Below are 25,989 nucleotides of genomic sequence, written 5' to 3'. Positions count from 1 at the left end.
GACTTATTTCAACTTTGTTAACAGTGTATCAGAAAGGGAGGATCTGCAGATCAGAAATCTCAGAAGAAATTCCATAACAAGACCTGCCAGGGTCACTCAACATCATTGGGGGTTTGCATTTGGAGGGAGAGATCCATTCTACCTGTTTCAAAAGGTACTGGACGTCAGTGTGACCAGAAAGGCATTCATACAGGAACACGCCAGTGAACTGAGCTTTACCTGGTTACACAGACTGTGAGAGAGTGTGTCCCAGTGAGCTGACTATGGGAAGGAGCTTTAACCAGTTACACTGACTGAGAGAGAGTGTGTGCCAGTGAGCTAACTATGGGAAGGAGCTTTAACCAGTTACATAGACTGAGAGATTGAGGCTGGGACTGTTTTTTAACCCGGGAGCGTCAGAGCTGGAGGGGTGACCTGAGAGAGGTTTGTAAAATCATGACGGGCATGGATATGGCAAATAGCCTAGCTCTTTTTCCCCAGGGTGGGGGAGTCGAAAACAAGAAGGCATAGGTTTCAGGTGAGAAGGGAAAGATTTAAAAGGGACCTAAGGGATAATACTTCATGTATGCAATGAGCTGCCAGACAAAGTGGTGGAGGTGGGGACAATTCCAACGTTTAAAAGGTGACTGGATGAATAGTTCAGGTTTAGAGGCATATAGGGCAAATGCTGGAACTTGGGACCAGGTCAGATTGGGACTCGACCACAAAAACTTGTGGCTCTACCCTTTTTTTCCTATTGGCATTTGGACACTCAAAATCTATCAGTTTCATGAACACCTCCATTGAGCATTCCAAGTATGTTTGCTGGTGTCAGCAAGACACTGGGCATGCTCATCGCTGTCCCCAAAAAGGGCACGAGACCTTTTTTTGACGGACCAATAAAGAACCCTGGAGGACCGGAAGGAGATTGGCTCTCCTGCCAATCAGAGCCACCCCATTGTCTGAATGCGGAAGTTTCACCATGAGGTTCTGAAGCTGCTACTCCTGCTCCTCTCTTTGAATGAAGATTGTGCTTCACCCAGACCGCAAATTCCTTCCTCTGTCTAAGATCTGTGAGTATGGCACTCTATTTTCTCGCCCTTCTTTCCATTTCTTTTTCATTATGGGGTTCAATTGTTGACTGGCAGAAACTGAAAAGAAAGGGAGTGAATCCGGGAGGGGACAGACTCTGGAAATGTTGGTCCAGGCCTGTGTCTCAATGGGCAAAATAGACAGGCAGGAGGCTGGAAGAACACAGCCAGGCAGCATCAGGAGGTGGAGAAGTCGACGTTTTGGTTTCTTCATGATGGGGTGTGGGTTTGGTGAGAGATGCAGATAAGGGTGTGCTAGGGGCAGGGTGGTGAAGTGGCGTTGGGTGAAGATAGAGGGTACGACCTGGTTGTCAATGGGAGGAATGAATCTGGTTGGTGGCAGGGAGGAGGGCGGGGCTGGGAATGGAGTCGAGGGATGGGATGGGATGGGATGGGATGGGAAGGGAAGGGAGAGTTTTTTTCTTGAAATTGGAGCACTCAATGTTGAGTCCTCCGGGCTGTAGGCTGTCCAAGTGGAAGATGAGATGTTGTTCCTCCAATTTGCAGTTTGGTTTGTTGTGGCAATGCAGGAGGCCTAAGATGGTCATGTCAGAAAGGAAGTGGGAAGAGGAATTAAAATGGGTGGTGACTGGGAGGTCTGGTTGGCCTCTGTGGACTCGGCTGTGATGCTCAGTGAACCGTTCCCTAAGTTTACGCTCTGTCTCCCTGATGTAGAGAAGACCACAATTTGCAAACAAGTGGCAAATGCAGTACCACAATGTGAAGTTGCAGCTTTTGCTGTGTGACAAAAAAGCAGACAGGAGGTGTATTGTTTAAATGGTGAGATATTGGGATGTGGTGATGCTGGAGATCAGAGTCAAAGTGTGGTACTGGAAAAGCACAACAGGTCAGGCAGCATCCAAGGAGCAGGAGAGTCGATGTTTCAGGCACAAGCCCTCCACAAGGAACGATGTGTACAAAGAGGCCTCAGTGTCCTTTGAAACCAGTCAATACTGGTTGTCAGATGGGTGCAGCAAGCAATCAGCAAGGCAAGTGGTATCTTAGCAAGAGAAATTGAGTTCAGAAGTGGGAATGTCTTTCTGCAGTTATGAGGACATTGAATATATTCAAGGCTGACTTCATCTGATTTTCTGAACAACAAAGAAGTGAATGTTTATGGGGAAAGGTAAAAAAAATGGTTTTAAGATCGGTAAAGAACAGTTAGTCATACAGCACAGAAACTAGTCCATAATGACTATATTCACAAACTAAACTAATCCCGCCTGCCAGTGTTTGGCCCGTATCCCTACGAACCTTTCCTATTCATGTACTTATCCAAATGTCTTTTAAATGTTGTTCCTGTACCTGCATCCACCACTTCCTCTGGACCTTCATTCCACACACAAAAGAAAACCGTGCCCCTCATACCTTTTTAAAATCTTTCTCCTCTCACCTTCAAATTTGCTGCCTAATCTTGAAACCCCCATCCTAGGAAAAAGATACCCAGCGGTCATCTCATCTATACCCCTGATGATTTTATAAACCTCTGTAAGATCACCTCTCAACCTCCTGTGCTCCAGTGAAAAAGTCCCAGCCTATCCACCTAGATGTTGGTTGAATCATATTGAGTTATGATCTGATGAATGCTGGTGCATGCTTGAAAGGCCAAATGGCTGACTCTTGCTCCCAGTTCTCTTAGTTTGTGTCCAGGACAGCAAGAGACCATAAGACATAGGAGCAGGCCATTCAGCCCATTGGGTCTGCTCCGCCATTCAACCATGGCTGATACTTTTCTCAACCCAATTCTCTCCCATTCTGTCCCCGTAATCCTCGATCTCCTTGATACTCTAGAACCTATCGATCTCAGTCTTAAATATCCTCAATGATCTGTCCTCTACAGCCTTCTGTGGCAGTGAATTCCATAGATTCACCACTCTGGCTGAAGAGATTTTTTCCTTATCTCTGTTCTGGAAGGTCTTCCCTTTACTCCAAGGCTGTGCCCACTGGTTCTAGTCTCTCCAACCAATTCAAACATCTTTCCAAACGTCCACGCTGTCCAGGCTAGTCAGGACCTTTCAATTAGAACCCCCCTTAGTGTATATTGAACAAATCTAAATTGCTGTTAAGTCTTTCACCTTTTAGAATGGGTTGCAGGTTTCAGTTCATTAATATGTAAATCCCAGAACATCTTTTCAGTCACTTCTCAAGATGACTTAAGGTTTCATTTTAAAAAAAGTGACATCTCAGCTCAGACAGTACGTGGAAAGTGTGGGATTTGAGTCTCAGTATCCCAATCTTGAATCAGACTGGTTCTATTTCCAAAGGAGAAATTTATAAAATATTACATGGATTGACTGCCTGCAGACTGTGCACTTTTGGAGCAAATTTGAATGTGTCTGCAAGTATTATTCTGCCAATACAAATTCACCCCATCGAGGTGTGTGCGTGTGTGTGTGAGTTTGTGCGTGTTGGTAAATCAAGTGTGATGGAATATAAGCCTGTGAGAGTGCTGGGGGGTGTATGTGTGTATGAGAGTGGTATGAATAAAAGCAAGGGGTTGCATTTTGCTAAAACAAGGAAGGGCAGGACTTGTACAATTAATGGTCGGTCCTTGGGTCGTATTGCAAAACAGTGAGACGTGGCTGGGGGGTTCAGGTATATAGTTGAAAGATGTCCAAAGATGTGCAGGTCAGGTGAATTGCCCATGCTAAATTGCCCATAGTGTTAGGTGCATTAATCAGAGAGTAGTTACTCTTCGGAGAGCTGGCTGGGCCAAAGGGCCTGTTTCCACACTGTAGGGAATCTAACCCAGTTCTTTGAAAGTTGCATCAGTGGTAGACATGATGGTTAAAAAGTCCTTTAACACCATTGCCTTCACTGTTCACACCATTGAGTATGGGAGTTTGGACATCCTATTGAGGCTGTACAGGATGTTGTGGTGAGAACACTTTCTGGGTCCTGAGTATGGTTCTGGTGGCCCTGTAATAGGAAGAATTTTATTTAGAGGGTTTGGTAAAGATTTACCAGGGCATTGTCAGGACTGGAGGGTTTGAGTTATAAGGGGAGGCTGGGACTTTTTTCACAGGAGCATGAGGGGTGACCTCATTGAGATTTATAAAATCATGAGGAGTGGAGGTAAGGTGAATAGCAAAGGGGGAGCTTGAAACTAGGGGCATTTTTTTTTTAAAGGTGAGAGGAGAGATTTAAAAGGAACCTGAGGGGCAATGTTTTGACAGAGGGTGTTTTGCTTGTGGAATGAACTTGCTGAGGAAGTGGTAGATGCAGGGACAGTTGCAGCGTTTAAATTACGTTTGGATGGTACATGAATAGAAAGGTTTAAGAGGGATATGGGCCAAATGCAGGCAAGTGGGACTAGCTTAGGTTGAGAATCTGCGTCGGCATGGATTAGTTGGACCGAGGATAGATGCAGATAATATGCTCCAATGGTGGGATTCTATGACTCCTCCACCCCCACAATATGGAAGCAGACCATTCAGCCCATCTATTCCACACTGGCCCTCCGAAGAGCATCCCACCCAATACCCACCCCTTTACTCCGTATTTCCCATTGCCAATTCACCCTAACCTACACATCCCTGGTCACTATGGGTAATATAATACAGCCAATCCACCCTAACCTATACCCTTATCTACACATTATATTCTCCAGAATGTAATTTAAATGCAGAGCTTTTCTGAGAAAAATATCAGTCTGACTCAACATTGTGACACAGTCTCTTAAAGGGATATTTCTACTTATAAAAGGGCAACGTCTCTTCGAAGTATAGATTCATTTGGATATGACTGCGTCACTTTACATATATCCTTTGAACGCCCGCATCCGTTTGAAATATAATCTTGTCCATTTAATTCTCTTTATTTGCAGAAATAGCCCGTTAAAATATCCATGCCCTTTAAAATGCAGATTTCCTGCTTTAGATATGATAACATGTCGTTAGATGTCGGAATATCTGTTTAAATGGAGCCGTGAGCTTTCCCAATGTAGACGGGGCTCCTCGAAACGTGGCAGTGTCCCCCCTGCAGCTGCAGAGCGAGACAGGAGAGTTTGTTTTTGTGAATGAGCAGTTGTAGCGCGAGGTGGCTGTTGCTTGGTGACGGTGAGGCTCCCCCGGCCCCGCCCATCCCCCCGTGCAGACGTCACGCGGGGGCGAAGGCGGTTGGGAGGAGAAGTCGCTCGAGCGGGGAAGCGGCGGCCGTTAGGAAAATGGCGCCGTGCGGCCCGGGGTAGACCCCCGTCACTGGTCACCGCCGCCTTCCTGGCGCAGCTGCTGTGTCACGGCCACACCGGCCGGCTGTACAGCAGGCAGGAGCCGGTGACCATTCTGGAGGCGGATGGGGTTAAGGGCCTGCTTGGGAACTGGTCGGCCGCCTGGGTGGTGGAGTTCTACTGGTCGTGGGGCGGCCCCTGTGTCAACTATGGGGCCACCTGGAAGGTACTGGGCCCGGGAGGTGAAAGGTGAGGCAGGTTGTGGGGGGGACGGAGGGGAAGGAATGTGGGGCCTGACCTGTCATAGTCACATTTTACACTCACTTTCCATCTGCTTTTACTGGCGCTTGTGCTGTTTACTTTCACTTTTTTAATCCTTGTGCTTTTTCCCCCTGATATTATTTGTGCAATTGTTCAGGCTAGTGTGTAAATACTAGTGAAGGAGATTATGTGTGTTCCTCAGTCATTGGAAGGGCATGACCTATTGAGTGGTTAGTAAAGCATGTGGTATACTAAGCCTTGTTTTTTTTTTATAGATATTTTTATTGGGAATTTAACATTTTGACAAATTTACAAAAATAAGCAGAATTTTCAAGCACAAACATTAATATAAAAATAGATCTTAAATATATAATCATCAAAATTCAACTAATCCACAATCATCCAGAGTGTATAGTTGAGTCGCTTACATCCTTCAAATAAGAGAAAATGTTCTCTAATACACTTTTAACAGTATGTTAAAAAGGAAGTTATTTCCAAACAATAAGAACAAAAAAAAATTAAACATGTTTGAATGGAGATCTTCCCCCTTGTTCTCAGGGGGCCTTACTACCTTTCCAACATTCCACCATATCCTCTCCCAAACAGTGTCCCACCCTCAACCCGGGCGCTCCTTAATAGGATTTAGATATAATACCGAGCTAGAGTTAACAGTGAGCGCCGCACCCCCACCCCTCCCCACCCATACCTGAGTATATCTGATAGCATCAATGCCACGTACAAACACACATAACTATAAAATTACAACTCCAACAGATTACAGTTAAGTATAATAACATAGCAAGGAAGACAACCCCCCTCCCAGAGGCAAAAGTAAAGTAGAATAAAGTATCCATTTCTCCCCATGGAGTGTGGGAGAGGCAAGCCAACATAAATTGTCTCTTACGATTTATTTAACCGAGTCTAAAAGTTTCTTGGCCTCTTCCGATGATCTAAAATTATACTCGGATCCTTCGTGGGTAAAGCATAACGTCGCTGGGTAGCGTAAGGTGTATTGAATATCTAAGTCCCTTAAACATTTCTTCACCTCATCAAACGCCTTCCTTCTTCGTGCCAAAGCCGGGGAGAAGTCCTGAAATAACATAATCTTGGATCCTTCATGAATCATAGCTTTAGGATCCTTTCCAAGCTTTCTGGAGGCATCCAGGAGTATCTGCCTCTCCCTATAACTCTGCAGCCGGAACAGGACCGGGCGTGGGCGCTGGTTTGGGCCAGATCCGCGTGCTGCGACCCGGTAGGCCCACTCCACCCTTACCCGGTCAGTTTCAGCCCCCAGGTTTAAAAGCTGGGGCAGCCATCGCTCCAGAAATGCTGCTAACTGTCCTTTCCCTTCTTGTTCTTGAAGGCCCAGCAACCGAATATTCTTTCTCCGATTTCTGTTGTCAATATCATCCATGTAGATTTCAAAGGCCCTGATTCTCTGCTCGAGGGTTCGCACCTGTTCTGCAGCTGTTTGAGCTGCAGCCTCGGAGGTCGTGGCTTTTAGTTCCGCCCCCTCCACTCGGCCCTGCAATTCTTCGATAGAGTGATTCTGTTTCTGCAGCTTTTCTTCGAATGCATTCCATCTCTGTCCGGATTCTGCGATGAAATTGACGAGTGTCGATTCCAATCTAGCAATCATCTCTATAAGGCCTGTTTTTACATCAGCTGCAGCCGGAGGAGAGGAGGGTGGGGGAGGGGTCTTTGTTTTCTGAGAGCTGCGGGGTCCCTTTGATTTACTCATTATCCACTCAGTATTAGACTGTTTAAATATAATATTCAGCAGCTAATTAAGATTAAAGAAATTTTTTGGGTGGTTTGGCAAGTGTGGTGGGGGCAGGAAACCCACTTTTCCCAGGTTTTGGGAAGGGCTCTGTAGACTCAGACTTGCTGAGTCGCCGCCATCTTGGATCTCCACTAAGCCTTGTTAACATGGGTCTAGTTTGTTATTTAGAGTCAGAGATGTACAGCATGGAAACGGGCCCATTGGTCCATCTGCTCATGATGTCCAGATAGCCTAAATTAATCTAGTCCCAATTGCCAGCTCTTGATTCATATTCCTCTAAACCCTTGTGATTCATATACCCATCCAGATGCCTTTTAAATGCTGTAATTGTACCAGGCTCCATCACTTTCTCTGGCAGATCATTCCATACATGCACCACCCCATGCTCTGCATGGAAAAGTTGCCCCTTAACTACCCCTCATATCTTTCCGCTCTCACCCTAAACCTATGCTGTTCTGAGCTTCACCCCAGCACTGGGGAAAAGACATAACAATGTTGAACAGACAAATGCAAAAGCAAAAAAATGTCAAGCTCTAAGGCATTCTCCGATTGGCATTTGGACACTTAAAAGCAGTCAATAACACCAGCATGGCTACAGAGCAATTGTGTATGCTCCTCTGTGTCAACAAGAAGGGTGCATGTTCGCTGGTGTCACCAAAACATGGCGCACGTTCCTTGTTGTTGACAGAAAAGGGGCGAGACCTACTTTTGATGGACCAATAAAGAGGACTGGAGGACCGGAAGGACACTTGTCATCCTGCCAATCAGAGCTCCCTTATTGTCTGAATGTGGAAGATGGGCCATGAGCTTCTGATGTTGCTGTTCCACTCTGTCTGAATGAAGATTGAGCTTCTCCTCAGACTGCAACTTCTTCCTCTGTCCAACATCCGAGAATATGGCACTCTTTCCTCACCCCCTTTTCCATTTATGTTTCATTCAGGGGTTCAATTGTTGACTTGGAGCAACTGAAAGGAAAGGAGTGAATACAGGAAGGGTCAGGCATGGGGAAAAGTTGGTCCAGGTCTGTGTTTCAATTGGCAAAATAGACAGGCAGGAGCTGGAAGAACGCAGCAAGCCAGGCAGCATCAGGGGGTGGCGAAGTTTGCGTTTTGGGTGTAACTCTTCTTCAGGACTGGATGTGGGTATGGGGGGGTGCTGCAGAACAAGGGTATGTGGATGGTTATGGGGGGACGGCAAGAACATGGTTTTAAGACCTGTATAGAACAGAACAGTTAGTGTCAGACAGCACAGAAACAGACCCTCCAGTCCAACTGGTGCAAGTTGACTGTGTTCTCAAACTAAACTAATCCCACCTGCCTGTGTGTGGCTCATATCCCTCTGAACCTTTCCTACTCATGTACTTATCCAAATGTCTTTTAAATGTTACTGTACCCGCATCCACCACTTCATTCCACACGTGAACCACTCTCTGTATATAAAAAAAAATGTACCCTTCAAGTCTTTTTTTAAAATCGTTTTCCATTCATGATCAAAATTGGTTCCCTAATCTTGAAATCCCCACCCTAGGGGAAAGACACCTGCCATTCACCTCATCTCTCCCCTCATGATTTTATAAACCTCAGTAAGGTCACCTCTCAACCTCCTATTCTCCAGTGAAAAAGTCCCAGGTTGTCCACCTAGATGTTGGTAGATCCATACCAGTCATGATCTGTTCAATGCTGTTCCCAATTCTCTCCTCCTGTGTCCAGGGCAGCAACAGACCATCAGACATCGGAGCAGAAATTTGGCCATTCAGCCCACCCGGTCTGCTCATACCATTCAGTCATAACTGATAAAATTTCGTAACCCTATTCTTGCGGTTTCAGCAAAGTGAAGACGGAGGGAGAGAGTGTGGGTGATGGAGATTTTCAGCTTCTAGGAAATAACAAAGGAAAGAAAGTTTGCTATAAGTTAGAATTGATTGGATCGGCTGATGAGCCGAGGAGTAGCAGATGGAGTTTAATTTGGAGAAATCCGAGGTTTGCATTTTAGTCAAGTGATCCAGGCAGGACTGACACAGTTCAGGGGAGTAGGTAAAAACAATGACTGCAGTTGCTGGAAACCAGATTCTGGATTAGTGGTGCTGGAAGAGCACAGCAGTTCAGGTAGCATCCAAGGAGCAGTAAAATTGACGTGTCGGGCAAAAGCCCTTTATCAGGAATATAGTTAAGGGGAGTTGTTGCAGAACCAGAAGACCTTGGAGTGCAGGTTCATAGTTACTTGAAAGTGGAGTCTCGGGTTAACAGAATAATAAAGGTGGTGTTTTGGTATGTTTTCCTTCATTGTTCAGAACATTGGGTATAGCAGTTTATTCAGTCATATTATGACTGTGTACATTGGTTGGGCCACTTTTGGAATTATGCGTTCAGTTCTGGTCTCCTTGGTATAGGAAAAAGCTTGTGAAATTTTGAAGGGAGTCAGAAAGAATTGACAAATCTGTTGCCAGAGTTGGAGGGTTTGAACTACAGGGAGAGACTGAATAGACAAGGGATATTTTCCCTAAAGCATCGGAAGCCGAGGGGTAATCTTAAAGGCTTTATAAGGGGTGTGGATAGGGTGAATATTCAAGGTCTTTTGTCTTGTATAGGGAAGTCCAGTACCAGAGGGCATATGTTTGAGGTAAGAGGGGAATGATTTAAAAGGGATCTGACGGGCAACTTTATTACAGACCGGGCGGTGCATGTATGGATTGAACTGCCAGAGGAGGCTGGTACAATTGCAACATTTTTAAAAAAAAGCATCTGAATGGGGATATGAATGAGAAGGATTTAGAGGGGTATGGGCCAAATGATGGCGAATGGGACTTGATTAACTTCTGTTATCTGTCCGGTCTGACCGAGTTGGACCAAAGGCTATGACTGTAATCTACCTCGGTGAAAGCAGAGGTGTGGTTGTAAAGACTGGACTTTCAGAGTAGCTTTCAAGGATGTTTTGCCCTTACTGGGAGCAGAAGAAGTTACAGTGAAATCTTTCCTTTGTGAAACAGTAACTGAGTGAGTGAGTACATCTGCGATTTTGCTGGAAAGTGGGAATTCATTGCACTGTGGGGATGAGGTGCTTGAAGATTTACCAGCAGGAAGTAAAGTGTGCTGAGCGGGGAGCTGAGTGAAGGGTTAGGTGGGTCTTTATTTTAAACTGCTCATGACTTCCAGCCTTCAACATTGTATTTCCATCAGAAGGAGTGGTGAATCAGTGACTGGTATTGTTCCAAGCCTTTCAGTTTTCAGTACCGCAAGTATTACATTGTTTCCTGAGCATTGTAAAGTTTACTGGCAGCAGTGGGAGGTGTGGGCTGTATTCACTAGAAACAATCACGCAGTTAGATAACACACACCTTTCGATTTGCAGAAGGTGGGAGGTTCTAGATGCTGTGATCCAGGGCAAACACAACTCCAGGTAATCATTGGCCTGCCTCCCCACTATCGAGATTCATTCTCCCCATCAAGTCCATACTGACCCCTCTGAAGAGTATGCCACCCAGAGCAATTCCCACCTGACCTACCCTATCCAGTCAAGCAAGTGGGTGAGACTCCGTTTCAGGATGAGGGGGAGTAGATTTAGGACAGGTGAGGAGGAACTGCTTTTCCCAGACGGTAGTGAATCTGTGGAATTCTCTGCCCAAGGAAGCAGTAGAGGCAGCTTCATGAAGTATATTCAAGACACAGTTGTATGGGTTTTTGCATGGTAGGGGAATGAAGGGCAGTTGGAACAATACAGGGAGGAGGAGCTGAGACGATAGATAGATCAGCCATGATCTTAATGAATGGTAGAGCAGGCTGGATGGGCCAAATGGCCTTCTCCTGCTTCGATTACTATGAAACTATAACCCTGCATTTCCCATGACTAACCCACCTAACTGGCACATCCCTGGACACTGTGGGTAATTTAGCATGGCCATCCAAATCAAGGCCGATGACCAATGTAGTGATGTGGAAAATGAATGTCAGAGAACAATAGAGAGGGACAAGGAGAGTAAATGTACCAGCAATCAAAACTGGATTCTAAAGATCACAAAAATCAAAATTAAGAATGGTGTTGCTGAATATGTGCTGCATTGTAACAAAAGTGAATGGATTGACTGCACACATTGAAGAGAATAATTATGATCGGAGACTACTTAGAGACATGGCTTCAGGATGACAAGGATTGGATCCAACTGGGAAGCTAGACAAAGGCAGAGCTAATCAAAGCACTGATCACAGGATAGTCTGGTGTCAGCTCAGATTTCAGGTCCTGATTTTTCTGTCCTCTGTTGATCTCCCTGTTCCCATGGGCTAAGATGTCGGTCTGTTCTCAGCTCTGCTGGATTTCTGCTGAAGCTTTGACTCCTCCCACCTTTTACACCTTCCAGAACAATAAAACACTGTCAATCAAGACCCAACCCACAACCTCCCAGCCTGTCAACCACCCAGACAGAGTGTAGTCAGAGCAAGAAATCAAACAAGAAAAATGAAACAAAATCACAAAAAAATAGGTGCTCGTGCTTAATGTCTGTTCATCAGGAAGCAAACCAGAAATCGGGGTCTTCCATGATTCTTATAGTGCCCTAATTGAGGAATTCTCTCTCCTTTTACATATAACTATTAGTACCCAGCTATGATTTGCAGCAATGTTTATTTCAATAGAAGTAAAGCATCTTATCAAATAGACTCAGAAATAGACTTTTTCTCTCTCTCATGCGCACACGCACATATACATGTCTATGGGAGTGAATTTGAACTTGCAGAATGGTATTTGCAGATACATTCTATTTTGCTCAAAAACTGCATAATCTGCAGGCAGTCAATCCATGTAATAGTTTATAAATTCCACTTTGGGAATAGAACCAGTCTGACACAAGGTTGGGATACAGACAGACTCTGACCTCACACCTTTAATGCATTGCCTGAGCTGAAATGTCACCTTTTGTTATAAAACCATGCGTTAATCATAAAGGTGCCTCATAGGAAGTTCTGGGATTTACATTTAAAATGAGTTGCAGGTATCATTTATAAGATGAAAGACTTAACAATCTGGGTTTGTTCAATATATCATTTCAGTGACAGGACACCAATGTTTTGCTATAAATTCTGTGTTTATGATCGTATTCTCCACAACCACCTGAAGGAGCAGCACTCCGAATGCTAGTCCTTCCAAATAAACCTGGTGGACTCCAACCTGGAATTGAGAGATTTTTAACTTTGTCCAGGTTAGGATGGATTGGCCATGTTTGGGTGGGTTAGCCATGAGAAATGTGGGGTTGTTAGGGTGGGATAGTTTTTGGAGGGCCAGTATTTGTTTGATGGGCCAAATGGCCTGCTTTCACATTGGTAGGATTCTAGGAAACCCCTGCCCCCTCAAAAGGAGCATTTTATCTGCATTTTATGGTCAAGCCCCTTTCAGAATTCTACTGGTTTCAATAAGATCACTTCTGGATCATAGAGGAATACAGCAGAGAAACAGACTCTTCTGTCCAACTTGTCCATGCTGACCAGGATACCCAAACTAAACTAGTCCCACTTGCATGCATTTGGCCTATATACCTCAACCTTTCTATTAGTGTACCTATCCAAATGTTGTTTTAACATTGTAACTGTACCTGCATCTTTTACTACCTCAAGAGGTTCGTTCCACACACAAACCACCCTCTGTCAAAACAGTGTTGTGCGGGTTCAGTTGAATTCACCAAGCTAAATTACCCATTGCGTCCAGGGATGTGCAGGTTGCTGTGGACTGGCCATGCTAAATTACCAATAGTGTCCAGGGGTATACAGGTTAGGTGTTTTAGTCAGGGTTGAATATAGATCAATAAGGGTAGGGGAATGGGTATGGATGGGTTACTCTTCGGAGGGTTTGCGTGGACTCGTTGGGCCAGTTGGCCTGTTTCCACACTGGGGATTCTCTGAAGGGGAAGGGACTTTTGCAAACGGTGCAAAGCAGCGCAGACACATTGTTTGCATGTGAGTTTATACGTGAGAGAGTGTGTTTGCATGTGTGCATGCTTGGTAAAGTGTGAGTGTAATGGAGTATAAGTCTGAGAGAGGATGTGAGTTTGGGGGGTGTATATGTTCTCTTTCAGACATACATGTTTATGAGATAGATATGGATAAATGTGAGGAGTTGCATTTTGCTAAAACAAGGAAGGACAGGACTTGTACAGTTAATGGTAGGGCCCTGGGTCGTGATGTAGAACAGAGACATATCGGGATTTAGGGATATTGTTCTTTGAAAGTTAAATCGCTGGTAGACTGGTGGTTAAGAAGGCTTTTAGCACCATTGCCTTAATTGTTCACACCGTTGAGTGTAGGAGTTAGGACATCATGTTGAGGTTGTACAGGGTGTTGGTGACGCCACTTTCAGAGTACTGATAACACTTCTGGTGGCCCTGTAATAGGAAGATTGCTGACAATGTGGAAGTAGGCCATTCGGCCTATTGAGCCCCCACTGGCCCTCCGAAGAGCATCCCACCCTCTTACCCTGTATTTCCTGTGGTTGTTCCACCCTAACCTGCACATCCCTAGGGACTATGGTAATTTAGCATGGTCAAAGTTTAAAAATCTCACAACACCAGGTTTGAGTCCAATAGGTTTGTTCAGAAGCAGTAGCTTTTGGAGCACTGCTCCTTCATCAGGTGGTTGTGGAGAATAAGGCCTTGATCACAAAATTTATGGCCAAACGAATCCAGTGTCATGGAGATGTGATACATTAAACCATTTAGAGAGAAATCTTTCATATTTTGGAATGGGTTTCTGTTTTCTGGTTTGTTAATCCCAGAATCCCAGAAAGTAACTTTCTTAAGAATGTAATTTAAATGCAGAGCTTTTCTAACAAATATGTCAGACTGACTCGACATTGGGACCCAGACAGAATTCACACCTGTTGGTGGATAGGCTGAGACTTTTTTTACCGGAGCATTGGAGGTTGAGAGGTGAAGGTGTGGAATGCTTTATTAGCAAGTTTGCAGATGACACTCAGATTGGTGGAGTAGCAGATAGTGAAGGGGACTGTCAGACAATACAACAGAGTATAGATTGGAGAGTTGGGAAGAGAAATGGCAGATGGAGTTCAATCCAGACAAATGCGAGTGATGCATTTGTGAAGATGCAAGTCAAGAGTGAACTATACTGTAAATGGAAAAGTCCTGGTGAAAATTGATGTACAGAGAGATCAGGGTGTTCATGTCTATTGTTCTCTGAAGGTAGCATCGCATGTCAGTAGAGTGGTCAAGGTGGCATACAGCATACTTTCCATCATCGGACAGTGTACAAGAGTTGGCAGGTCACATTAAAGTTATTTAAGATTTTGTTCAACCATATTTGGAATACTGCTTAAATTTCGGTCGCCAGATTTCAGGAAGGATGTGGATACTTTGGAAAGGGTGCAGAGGAGGTTCACCATGTTGCCTGATATGGAGAGCGCGAGCTATGAGGAGAGGTTGAGGAGATTAGGATTATTTTCATTGGAAATGAGGTTCAGGGGGATGAATGAGGCCTACAAAACCATGAGAAGTGTAGACAGGGGTGAATGGGAAGAATTTTTTTTCCCAGAGGAGAAGACTTCATTCCTAGGGGTCATGAGTTCAAAGTGAGAGGGCAAAGGTTTGAGGGCAATATACATGGAAAGTTCTTTATGCAGAGGATGGTGGGTGCCTCAAATGCATCTCCAGCGGAGCCGGTAGGGCCGGGAACGATAGCGTCATTTAAGATGTATCTATACAGATACATGAATGGGCAGGGAGCAAAGGGATACAGATCCTTAGAAAATAGGCGGCAAGTTTAGATGGAGGATCTGGGTCAGCATAGCCTTGGAGGGCTGAAGGGCCTGTTCCTGTGCTGTAAGGGTCTTTGTTCTCTTTACAGAGATTTACAAAACCATGAGAGGCATAGATAAGGGAGCAAATGAAGGTGAGAGGAGAAAGATTTTAAAAAGACATGAGGAGCACCTTGTTTTTTATAAAGAATGGTTTGCGCGTGGAATGAATGCCCAGAGGAAACGGTGGATGTAGGTACAGTAACAATGTTTAAAAGGCATTTGGATGAGTACATAAATAGAAAAAGTTCTGAGGTATATGGGCCAAACACTGGCAGGGTGGGAATAGTTTAGTTTGTGAATATAGTCAACATGGACTAGTTGGACTGATGGGTCTGTTCCTGTGCTGTCTGGCTCTGTAACTTCTGTACTGGCCTTAAAATTATTTTCTTGCTTTCCCCCCATAAACATCCACTTCTTTGTTGTTCAAAAATCAGATGAACTCAGCCTTAAATATATTCAATGACCTCCTAACTGCAGGAAGACATCCCCATTTCTGAACTCAATTCCTCTTGTTAATATATACCACTTGCCTTGAGATTACTTGCTGCATCTGTCAGACAACTGGCATTGACTGGTGAAGAAGGATGCTGAGGCCCCTTTGTACATCCATGCATCATTCCTGATGAAGGGCTCGTGCCTAAAACGTCGACTCTCCTTCTCAGATGCTACCTGACCTCCTGTGCTTCTCTAATGCCACACCTTTTGACTCTGATCTTCAGTATCTGCAGTCCAAACTTTCTCCACATCCCAATATATTGCCATTTATTTATTGGCAGTTTATTTTAACACAACAAAGGCTATAAGGAGGGGACATGAAAAGTCCTTGGTTAATAGGATTAGGGAAAACCCAAAGGCTTTCTATAGGTATGTCAAGAATAACAGGATGACTAGGGTCAGAATAGGTCCCGTCAAGGATAGTAGTGGGAAGTTGCGTCTGGAGGCTGAAGAAATTGGGGAGACACTGAATGAATACTTTTCGTCAGTATTCACTCAGGAACAGGACATTGTTGCTGATGTGAATATTGAGTCACAATTAATTAGAATGGATGGCTTTGAGATATGTAGGGAAGAGGTGTTGGAAATTCTGGAAAGGGTGAAAATAGATAAGTCCCCTGGGCCTGATGGCATTTATCCTAGGATTCTTTGGGAAGTAAGGGTGGATATTGCAGAGCCATTGGCCTTGATTTTTATGTCCTCGTTGTCTACAGGGATAGTGCCGGAAGACTGGAGGATAGCAAATGTGGTTCCCTTGTTCAAGAAGGGGAGTAGGGATAACCCTAGTAACTATAGGCCGGTGAGTCTTACCTCTGTTGTGGGCAAAGTCTTAGAGAGAATTGTAAGGGATAGGATTTATGAACATCTGGATAGGAATAATGTGATCAAGGATAGTCAGCATGGTTTTGTGAAGGGCCAGTCGTGCCTCACAAACCTTATTGAATTCTTTGAGAAGGTGACTAAGGAGGTGGACGAGGGTAAAGCGGTTGATGTGGTGTATATGGATTTTAGTAAGGCCTTTGATAAGGTTCCCCATGGTAGGCTACTGCAAAAAATACGGAGGTATGGCATTGAGGGTGAGTTGGAGGTTTGGATTAGGAATTGGCTGGCTGGAAGAAGACAGAGGGTAGTAGTTGATGGTAAAGGTTCATCTTGGAGTGCAGTTACCAGCAGTATTCCGCAAGGATCTGTTTTGGGACCATTGCTGTTTGTCATCTTTTATAAATGACCTGGAGGAGGGGTAGAAGGTTGGGTGAGCAAGTTTGCGGATGATACGAAAGTCGGTGGAGTTGTTAACGGTGAGGAAGGATGTGGCAGGTTACAGCGAGATATAGATAAGCTGCAGAGCTGGGCAGAAAGGTGGCAAATGGAGTTCAATGTCGCTAAGTGTGAAGTGATTCACTTTGGTAAGAGTAATAAGAAGATGGAGTACTGGGCTAATGGTCGGATACTTGGTAGTGTGGATGAGCAGAGGGATCTTGGTATCCATGAACACAGATCTCTGAAAGTTGCCACCCAGGTAAATAGTGCTGTGAAGAAGGCCTATGGTGTACTGGCTTTTATTGGTAGAGGAATTGAGTTCCGGAGTCCTGAGGTCATGTTGCAGTTGTAGAAGACTCTGGTGCGGCCGCATCTGGATTATTGTGTGCAGTTTTGGTTGCCATACTATAGGAAGGATGTGGAGGCACTGGAACAGGTGCAGAGGAGGTTTACCAGGATGTTGCCTGGTATGGTAGGAAGATCGTATGAGGAAAGGCTGAGGCACTTGGGGCTGTTTTCATTGGAGAAAAGAAGGTTGAGGGGTGACTTGATAGAGGTGTACAAGATGATTAGGGGTTTAGATAGGATTGACCATGAGAACCTTTTTCCACGTATGGAGTCAGATATTACGAGGGGGCATAGCTTTAAATTAAGGGGTGGTAGGTATAGGACAGATGTTAGGGGTAGATTCTTTATTCAGCGAGTCGTGAGTTCATGGAATGCCCTGCCAGTAACAGTGGTGGACTCTCCCTCTTTATGGGCATTTAAACGGGCATTGGATAGGCATATGGAGGAAAGTGGGCTTGTGTAGGTTAGGTGGGTTTGGATCGGCGCAACATCGAGGGCCGAAGGGCCTGTACTGCGCTGTATTTTTCTATGTTCTATAACTTCACATTGTGGTACTGCATTTGCCATGTGTTTGCCGATTGAGAGACCGATGTGGACCAACATTTCCCGACTCTGTCCCCTCCCTGGATTCACATGCTTTCTTTTCAGTTGCTGCAAGTCAACAATTGAAGCCCAGAATGAAAAAAAAGAAATGGAAAAATGGGTGAGAAAAGAAAATGCCATACTCACGATGGAGATTAGAGGAAGGAAGTTGCAGTCTGGGGTGAAGCTCGATCTTCATTCATAGAGAAAGAGGAGCAGCAGCTACAAAAGCTCATGGTCCACCTTCCGCAGCCTGACAATAGGGGGGCTCTGGCAAGAGGACCAGGCTCTTTGCAGTCCTCCCTGGCTTCTCATTGGTCCATTTGAAGAAGGATGAGGAGAAACTTCTTCACCCAGAGTGTGGTGGCTGTGTGGAATGCTCTGCCCCAGAGGGCAGTGGAGGCCCAGTCTCTGGATTCATTTAAGAAAGAGTTGGATAGAGCTCTCGAGGATGTATTCAATTTTGCACAAAAAAGTGCAAATATGCAGGCAGTCAATCCATGTTTTATAAATTCCTACTTTGGAAATAGAACCAGTGCAATTTAAGTTTGGGATACTGACAGACTCGAACCTCACACCTTTCATGCATTGTCTGAGCTGAGATGTCATCTGTTTTTAAAAAAAACCTTAAGTCATCTCGAGAATATGACTTAATAGTCATTTTGGGATTTACATTAATGAACTAAAACCTGCAACCTGTTCTAAAAGATGAAAGAGTTAACTTAATCTAGGTTTGTTCAATATATCCTCTCAGTTGCATAATAATGTGGTCTTTTGCTCTAAGTTCTGTGTCTTATGATCCTGCTCCACAGCTACCCAATGAAGGGACAATGCTCCAAAAGCTAGTGCTTCCAGTAAGCTTGTTGGTCTATAATCTGGTGTGTGATTTTTAACTTTGTCCAACCTAGTCCAGCACTGGCACCTCCACATCGTTTCTAGTGAAGACAGCCCACACCTCCCAGTGCTGCCAGTAAAGTTTTTAATGCTGATGAACCTATGGAGTACCTGCACTCTTGAAAAGTTTACAATTTCTAGCGAAACTAGCTACTCATTCACTGCTCCATCTGATACATGACTTTGGAAACTTAGTGCAGGAGGTTTAAAGAAATGAGCAGCTTTAAAACAAAAACCTCTTGGAGCTCAAAGCTTTCAATGAGAGTCTGAGCCCAACTGTAAGTTCAGGTAGCCTTTATTGTGACCCAACTTTGTTACAGCTTCAGATCCCCCCCCAGCAAAATGGCATAGAAAAGGTAGCTGATTTTTTTCTTTAAAACAACTCAAGGTCAAAGCGCCCACACTCCAGCCCCCTCCACTCAGCAGTGTAGAGTCAACCACATGCTATGTGTCACGTGTAGGCCACACCAGTTTAAGGCTGAGACGACTGAATGAATCCTTTCCCACAACAGCAGTTTCCTTCACTAAAAAAGGGTATGGCTAAATCAGATGGGGGTTTTCTCCCACCGCACCACCCCCTGAAAATGGTTTCATCGTTAGATTTGGAACTCCAGATGGCTGACCAAATTCCAATTCCACCATCTACTGTGGCGGGATTCAAACCCGAGAGTCCCTGGAACTGGTTTGATAGTCCAGTTGATTATGGCACTCTGCCATCTGTGATGGCACGTGAACCCGCTTGTGCTTCCGCAGATGGGAGGGCTGGGTAAAGCCTTTCCTGCACTCAGGGCAACTAAAGGGCCTCTCCCCGGTGTGGACCTGCTCGTGGGTCAGCAGGGCTGAAGAACTGCTGAAGATCTCCCTTTACTTGGGGCAGCTGAAGGGCCTCTTTACTCTCTCCCTCCCTTTCCCACAGCCTCCCACCCCCCACCCCGTGTCAATCTGCCTGTGGGTCAGCAGGTGAAATGAATTGCTGAAGCCCTTCTTGCACTTGGGGCAGAATGGCCTCTCCCCAGTGTGACTCCACCGATGAGTCTACAGGACAGATGGGGCTCAGAAGCCTTTCCCGCAGTCACCACACTTCCATGGTTTCTCCAAAGGGCAGGATTCCTTGGGTTTCTCCATGGCTGAAGCTTCAGTCGCGCGCACACACGTGTAGAGCCCCTCCCCGCCGTGAATTCCTCTTTCCAGGCTGTATAACTGTTTCAGGCTCCACACTCGATGCACTGCAACAGTAGGGTCTCTCATCCAGTCCCACTGATGCTGAAAATATACTCGAACAGGAACCAAAAAGCTTTGTTTCTTCTCACAGAATCATAGTCAAAAATCCTTGCTGTACCAGTGGTTTGAGTTATTCTCAGACATTGACATCAAAGTGAGGACTGCAGACACTGGAGAGTCAGAGTCGAAAAGTGCAGCGCTGGAAAAGCACAGCAGGTCAGGCAGCATCTGAGGAGCAGGCGAGTCAATGTTTCAGGCCTCAAAATCTCTTGATTTTGAAACTTCTGTCTTCAGATCTTCAAATACTCTCTAAAAAGAGACTATAAAAGTCATCACTATCAGTAACAGAAAATTCCACCTCCTTTCCAATTTCCATCCTTCTATCCCTCCTCATCCAGATAATTAAGACACATACCTGAGTTTGCAGAGTCTGCTCCCTTCCTGGATTCACTCTAGTTGCTTCAAGTAAACGGATTTCATCCCATCTTTCCCCCGCTCTCTCTCCATTCCAGGATGAAGAGTTGCCAAAAGGGAGTGAGCTTCACTCCGACATTGACAGGGCCATTGTGACGTCAACAATGTCATGGGGGGGAGGGGAGGAGGAGGAGGAGGAGGACCATGGGGCAGGGCACAGCTGACAGCAGGCACCAGCACTATGCCTGCTCCGGTTGGCTGGCCTGCACTATGCCTGAGCTGCCTTGCGCACTTTGCGATAATCTCTTTCCCTTCAGAGAATCCCTACAGCATGGAAGCAGGCCACTGGCCCTAAGACTCCACACCAACGCTCTGAAGGGTAATCCACCCACGCCCATTCCCCTACATGTATTGCTCTACATTTACCCCGACTAATACACCTAACCTGCGCGTCCATAGGCACTATGGGTAATTTCGTATGGTCAGTCGCCCCTAACCTGGACAAAGTTAAAAATCTCACTACACTAGGTTAAAGTCCAACGGTGTATTTGGAAACACTAGTATTCAGAGCACTGCCTCTTCATCAGGTGGTTGTGGAGAATAAGGTCATAAGGCACAGAGTTTATATAAAAACATTACAATGTCCTGCCACTGAAATGACATATTGAACAAATCTGGGATTGTTAAGTCTTTATTATTAGAATGGTTTGCAGCTTACATTAATATAGAAATCCCAGAACTTTCTGGAACCGACCTTCGAGAAAGCTTAAGGTTTTCATAACAAAAGGTGACATGTCAGTTCAGACAAAGCATTAAAGGTGTAAGGTCAGAGTCTGTCTGTTTCCCAATATTACTTTGTAGCTATGTCATATACAGTACTTCCAATTGGATTAGATTACTTACAGCTTGGAAACAGACCCTTTGGCCCAACCAGTCCACACCGACCCTCCGAAGAGTAACCCATCCAGACCCATTTCCCTTTAACTAATGCAGCTAACACTATGGGCAATCACCTAACATGCACATCTTTGGACTGTGGGAGGAAACCCACGCAGATACTGGGAGAATGTGCAAACTCCACTGGTTCTATTATCAAAGTGGAATTTACAAAATATAATATGTATTGACTGCCTGCAGATTGTGCATGTTTTTGAGGAAAATAGAATGTATCTGCAAACATCATGCTACAAATACAAATTCACCCCCATGGACTTGTGTGTGTGCAAGAGTTAGAGAAAAAGTCTATTTCCGTGTTGTATGTCTCTGTTTATTTGATAACAGATGCTTTAGTTCTGTTGGTGTAAATGTTGGGGTAAATCATAGGTGGGTACTAAGTAGTTAGATGTAAGGGAGAGAGAATTCCTCAAGTAGGGCACTATACGAATCCTGGGCGACCCCTATTTCTGGTTTACTTCCTAATGAACAAACATTAAGCATGAGCACCTATTTATTTCTAATTTGGTTTCATTTTTCTTTGATTCACTGCTATGACTGCATTCTCTGTCTGATCGGTTGACAGGCTGGGAGATTGTTGGTTGGGTTTCGATTGACTGAATATTTTATTGTTCTGGAAGATGTAAAAGAGGGGTCAAAATTTCAGCAGAATTCCAGCAGAGCTGAGAACAGACCGACATATTATCTGTGGGTACAGGGAGATCAACAGAAGACAGAGAAATCAGGACCTGAAATCCAAGCTGACACCAGAGTACCCTGTGATCAGTGCTTTGATTAGCAATGCCGACCCTCTACCTTTTATCGAGCTTCCCTTTTGACTATTCCCTTGATATTCAGGATCAAATCCTTGTCATCCTGACGCCATGTCTCTCTAAGGAGTGTTAGATCATAATTATTCTCTTCAGTGTCATTCATTCACTTTTGTTACAATGCAGCACACATTCAGACACGCCATTTTTAGTTTCAATTGTTGTCATCTTGAGAATCCAGTTTTGATTGCTTGGGCATTTACTCTCCTTGTCCCTTTCTATCGTTCTCTGATTATTTTCCACATCATGACATTGCTCACTGGCCTTGATTTGGATTAGTCATGCTAAATTGCCCATAGTGTCTAGGAATGTGCAGGTCAGGGTGGATAGGCAATGCTGAATTGTCTCATAGTGCCCAGAAATATGCAGGTTAGGTGCATTAGGCAGGGGTAATTGTAGAGCAATAGCTGTAGGGAAATGGATATGGGTGTGTTAACCTTCAGGGGTCAGTGTGGACTTGGGCTGAATCGCCTGCTTCCACATTTGTGGGGATTTTCTGAAAGGAAGAGATTTCTGTAAACTGTGTAGAGTGAATCTCCCTCCCTCTGGGAAACTCTTCATCCTGGGTGAGAAGGGAACGGGGAAGGAAATCTGTTTACTTGTAGCAACCAGAGTGAATCCAGGGAGGGAGACGACTCTGCAAACTAAGATATGTAAAAACAAGGACTGCAGATGCTGGAAACCAGAATCTAGATTAGTGGTGTTGGAAAAGCACAGCAGGTCAGACAGCATCCGAGGAGCAGGAAAATCAATGTTTCATAAAAGCCCTTCAAGATATGTCTTAATTACAGGGTGAGGAGGGACAGCAGGCTCGGGTAGGGCTGTTTTCCCTAGTGCCAGAGACTGAGGGTGACCTTAGAGATTTTAAATCATGAAAAGAAAGTACAGGGTAAATAGACAAGGTATTTTCCCTGGGATGGGGGAGTCCAGAATTAGAGGGTAATAGGTTTAGGGTGAGAGTGGGGTGTGGAGATTTAAAAGAGACCAAAGAGGTACCTTTTTCATGGAGAGGGTGGTGCAGGGTACGGAATGAACTGCCAGAGGAAGTGGTGGTAGCTGGTACAATTCTAGCATTTTAAAAGGCATCTAGATGGGTGTATGAATAGGAAGGGATCCGAGGGGTAGGGGCCTATTGATGGCAAATGGGGCGACAGTAATTTCGGATATCTGGATGGAGTTGGGCTGAAGGGTCTGTTTCTGTGCTGTATGACTTTAATCGTACTCAGTGAAAACAGAATTGTGAAGACTGGACCTTCAGAGCAGCTTTCAAAATGTTTTGCCCTGACTGGGAGTAGAAGAGTTTGACCAAAGTGTCTCTTTCTAGGCTGTATATCTTTGACTCTGACTCTGGCTTTCCATTAACGTTTGCCACATCTGTATGTTCAGTTTCTCTCTGGTGTCAGTGTTAATGCCTTGATGTCTCATTTTGGTCCCCCCCTTCTGGGGGATGTTAACCATTTTGTGTCTGGTTGTTCCTCAAGAAGCTGCACGACAGGTTCACCCTGAATTGACAGTTTATTTTGCTTCCCAAAATCAGACCTGCTAACTCAGCTGTATCCCAATGTTATGAAATATATTAACTTTCAGGTGGAATTATCCAAAATTCAAAGAAATGTTAGTCTTGACGTTTTTGCTTTTCTGCCTCTGTAAGATCCTGAATCAGCACCTTCAGGAGAATTACTTAGAGGAGAGAGAGTGGGATGGTGCTTTCAGTTTTGTGGAATAACGAAAGAAAAGAATGGTTCGCATAAAGTAGAAGCCTGTTCTGAATTTCTCCCCTGGACTGACTGTGATGACTTTTGTAATCTCTCTTTTTCCAGAGTAATTGAAAATCTGAAGTCCAAAGTTTGAAAAACCACAGATGAAGGGTTTATGCCTGAAGCATCGACTCTCCTGCTCCTCAGATGCTGTCTGACCTGCTGTACTTTTCCAGCTCCGCTCTTTTTGACTCTGACTCTCCAGTGTTTGCAGTCCTCACTTTTTGGCATTAATGTCTCACTGTCACTCAATCCATTGGGACCACAACAATTTTTGACTATCCTTCTGTGAGAAGGAGCAAAGCTTTTTGGTTCCTGTTTAAGTTTTCAGTATCAGTGGGATTGGATGGGAAACCCTACTGTCACAGCGCACTGAGTGTGGCACCTGAAACAGTTATACGGCCTAGAAAGAGGAATTCACTGCAGGGAGGGGCTCCACAAGTGTTTGTTTGTTGCTGAAACTTTGGCAATGGAGAAACCCGAGGAATCCCGCCCCGTGGAGAAACCTTGGAAGTGTGGTGACTGTGGGAAAGGCTTCCGTGCCCCGTCTGATCTGGAGACTCATTGGCGGAGTCACACCGGGGAGAGGCCATTCTCCTGCACTGAGTGTGGGAAGGCCTTCAGCGATTCCTCCGTCCTGCTGAGGCACAGGCGGGTCCACACAGGGGAAAGGCCGTTCAGCTGCCCCGAGTGCGGGAAGGCCTTCAGCAATTCCACCGACCTGTTGACCCACCAGCGGGTCCATACAGGGGAGAGGCCATACAGCTGCCCTGAGTGCAAGAAGAACTTCAGCAATTCCTCCACCCTGCTGACTCATCGGCGGGTCCACTCTGGGGAGCGGCCCTTCATCTGCCCCGAGTGCGGAAAGGGCTTTACTCAGGCCTCTGCCCTGCTGACCCACCAGCGGCTCCACACAGGGGAGAAACCGTTAACCTGCCCTGAGTGTGGGAAGGCCTTCAGCAATTCCTCTGACAGGCTGAAGCACCAGCGGGTTCACACGGGGGAGAGGCCCTTCAGCTGCCCTGAGTGCAGGAAGGCATTCAGCAATTCCTCCAATCTCCAGACCCACCAGAGGATCCACACAGGGGAGAGGCCCTTCAGCTGCCCTGAGTGTGGGAAGGGCTTTACACAGGCCTCCAGCCTCCAGATCCACTGGCGGATCCACGTAGGGGAGAGGCCCTTCAGCTGCCCAGAGTGTGGGAAAGCCTTCAGCAATTCCTCCAACCTGCTGGCCCACCAGCGAGTCCACACTGGGGAGAGGCCATTCAACTGCACTCAATGCGGGAAGGGCTTCACTCGCTCCTCCCACCTGCAGAGGCACCAGCGAGTTCATGCCGCATCGCAGGAGGATTGAAGGAGCGAAGGCCGAGTGCCATTATTGACTGGACTATCAACTCAGTTCTGGGAAGACTCTGGTTGGAATCCCACCATGGCAGATTACTGAATTGTAATTCGGTCACAAATCTGGAGTCCGAATCAAACAATGAAACCATTTTTGGTGTTTGAGGTGGGAGAAAACCCTACCTGATTCACTCCTGTCCTTTTGTGGAAAGGAAGCTACCGTTGTGGGAAAGGATTTACTCAGCCATCCCAGCTGTATCCTTTACCTGGTCTGGCCTACACGTGATTCCAGACGCACAACAGCGTGGTTGTCTCTACGCTGCTCCTCTTCCCTCCTGCTAAATGAGGCAATACTTCCTATGAATTAAGGATGTACTAAGGATCCATATACAAGGGGACAACTCTGTGCTGACCAATATTGAAGAAAGGTTTTGGGGGTGGGGGGTCGCTCTGGTTGTTGGTAAGGGGAGTGTGTGCGCTCAATTTTCAGTTGTTTAAAAGATATCAACTATTTTTTCTACGCCTTTTTCCTCGGTGGGGGGGATGCTGTAACAACGTTGAGTCACAATAAAGATTACCTGAACTTAGCGCTATGTTTTCATTGAAAGCTTTGAGCTCCAAGAGGTTTTTGTTTTAAAGCTGCTCATTTCTTTCGGTCTTCGGCACTAAGTTTCCAATGTTATGTATCAGATGGAGCAGTGAATAAGTAGCTGGTATCATTAGAACTTTTAAATTTTTTCAGGGGAGCAGGTACTGCATCATTTCATTGGCATTGTAAAGTTTACTGGCCGCAGTAAGGTGTGTTCACTAGAAACATTGTGGAGATGCCGTGTTGGACTGG

The 25,989-nt window shown here is 45.3% G+C and overlaps 1 protein-coding gene across 1 annotated transcript in view; it reads left to right on the top strand.

Annotated features, from left to right (window-relative positions):
* Positions 1 to 25,735, top strand: part of LOC132807098 (zinc finger protein 850-like) — a 72,831-nt gene extending 47,096 nt beyond the window's left edge. Inside the window, exon 5 of the mRNA XM_060821400.1 lies at positions 24,341 to 25,735. Coding sequence (XP_060677383.1) covers positions 24,341 to 25,161 — 821 coding nt within the window. The 3' untranslated portion in view covers positions 25,162 to 25,735. The remainder of the gene's footprint in view (positions 1 to 24,340) is intronic.
* The last annotated feature ends 254 nt before the right edge of the window (positions 25,736 to 25,989 follow it).

Source organism: Hemiscyllium ocellatum, assembly GCF_020745735.1.
Source record: "Hemiscyllium ocellatum isolate sHemOce1 chromosome 27 unlocalized genomic scaffold, sHemOce1.pat.X.cur. SUPER_27_unloc_1, whole genome shotgun sequence".
Taxonomy (NCBI): domain Eukaryota; kingdom Metazoa; phylum Chordata; class Chondrichthyes; order Orectolobiformes; family Hemiscylliidae; genus Hemiscyllium; species Hemiscyllium ocellatum.
This window is presented reverse-complemented; position numbering and strand designations above follow the sequence as displayed.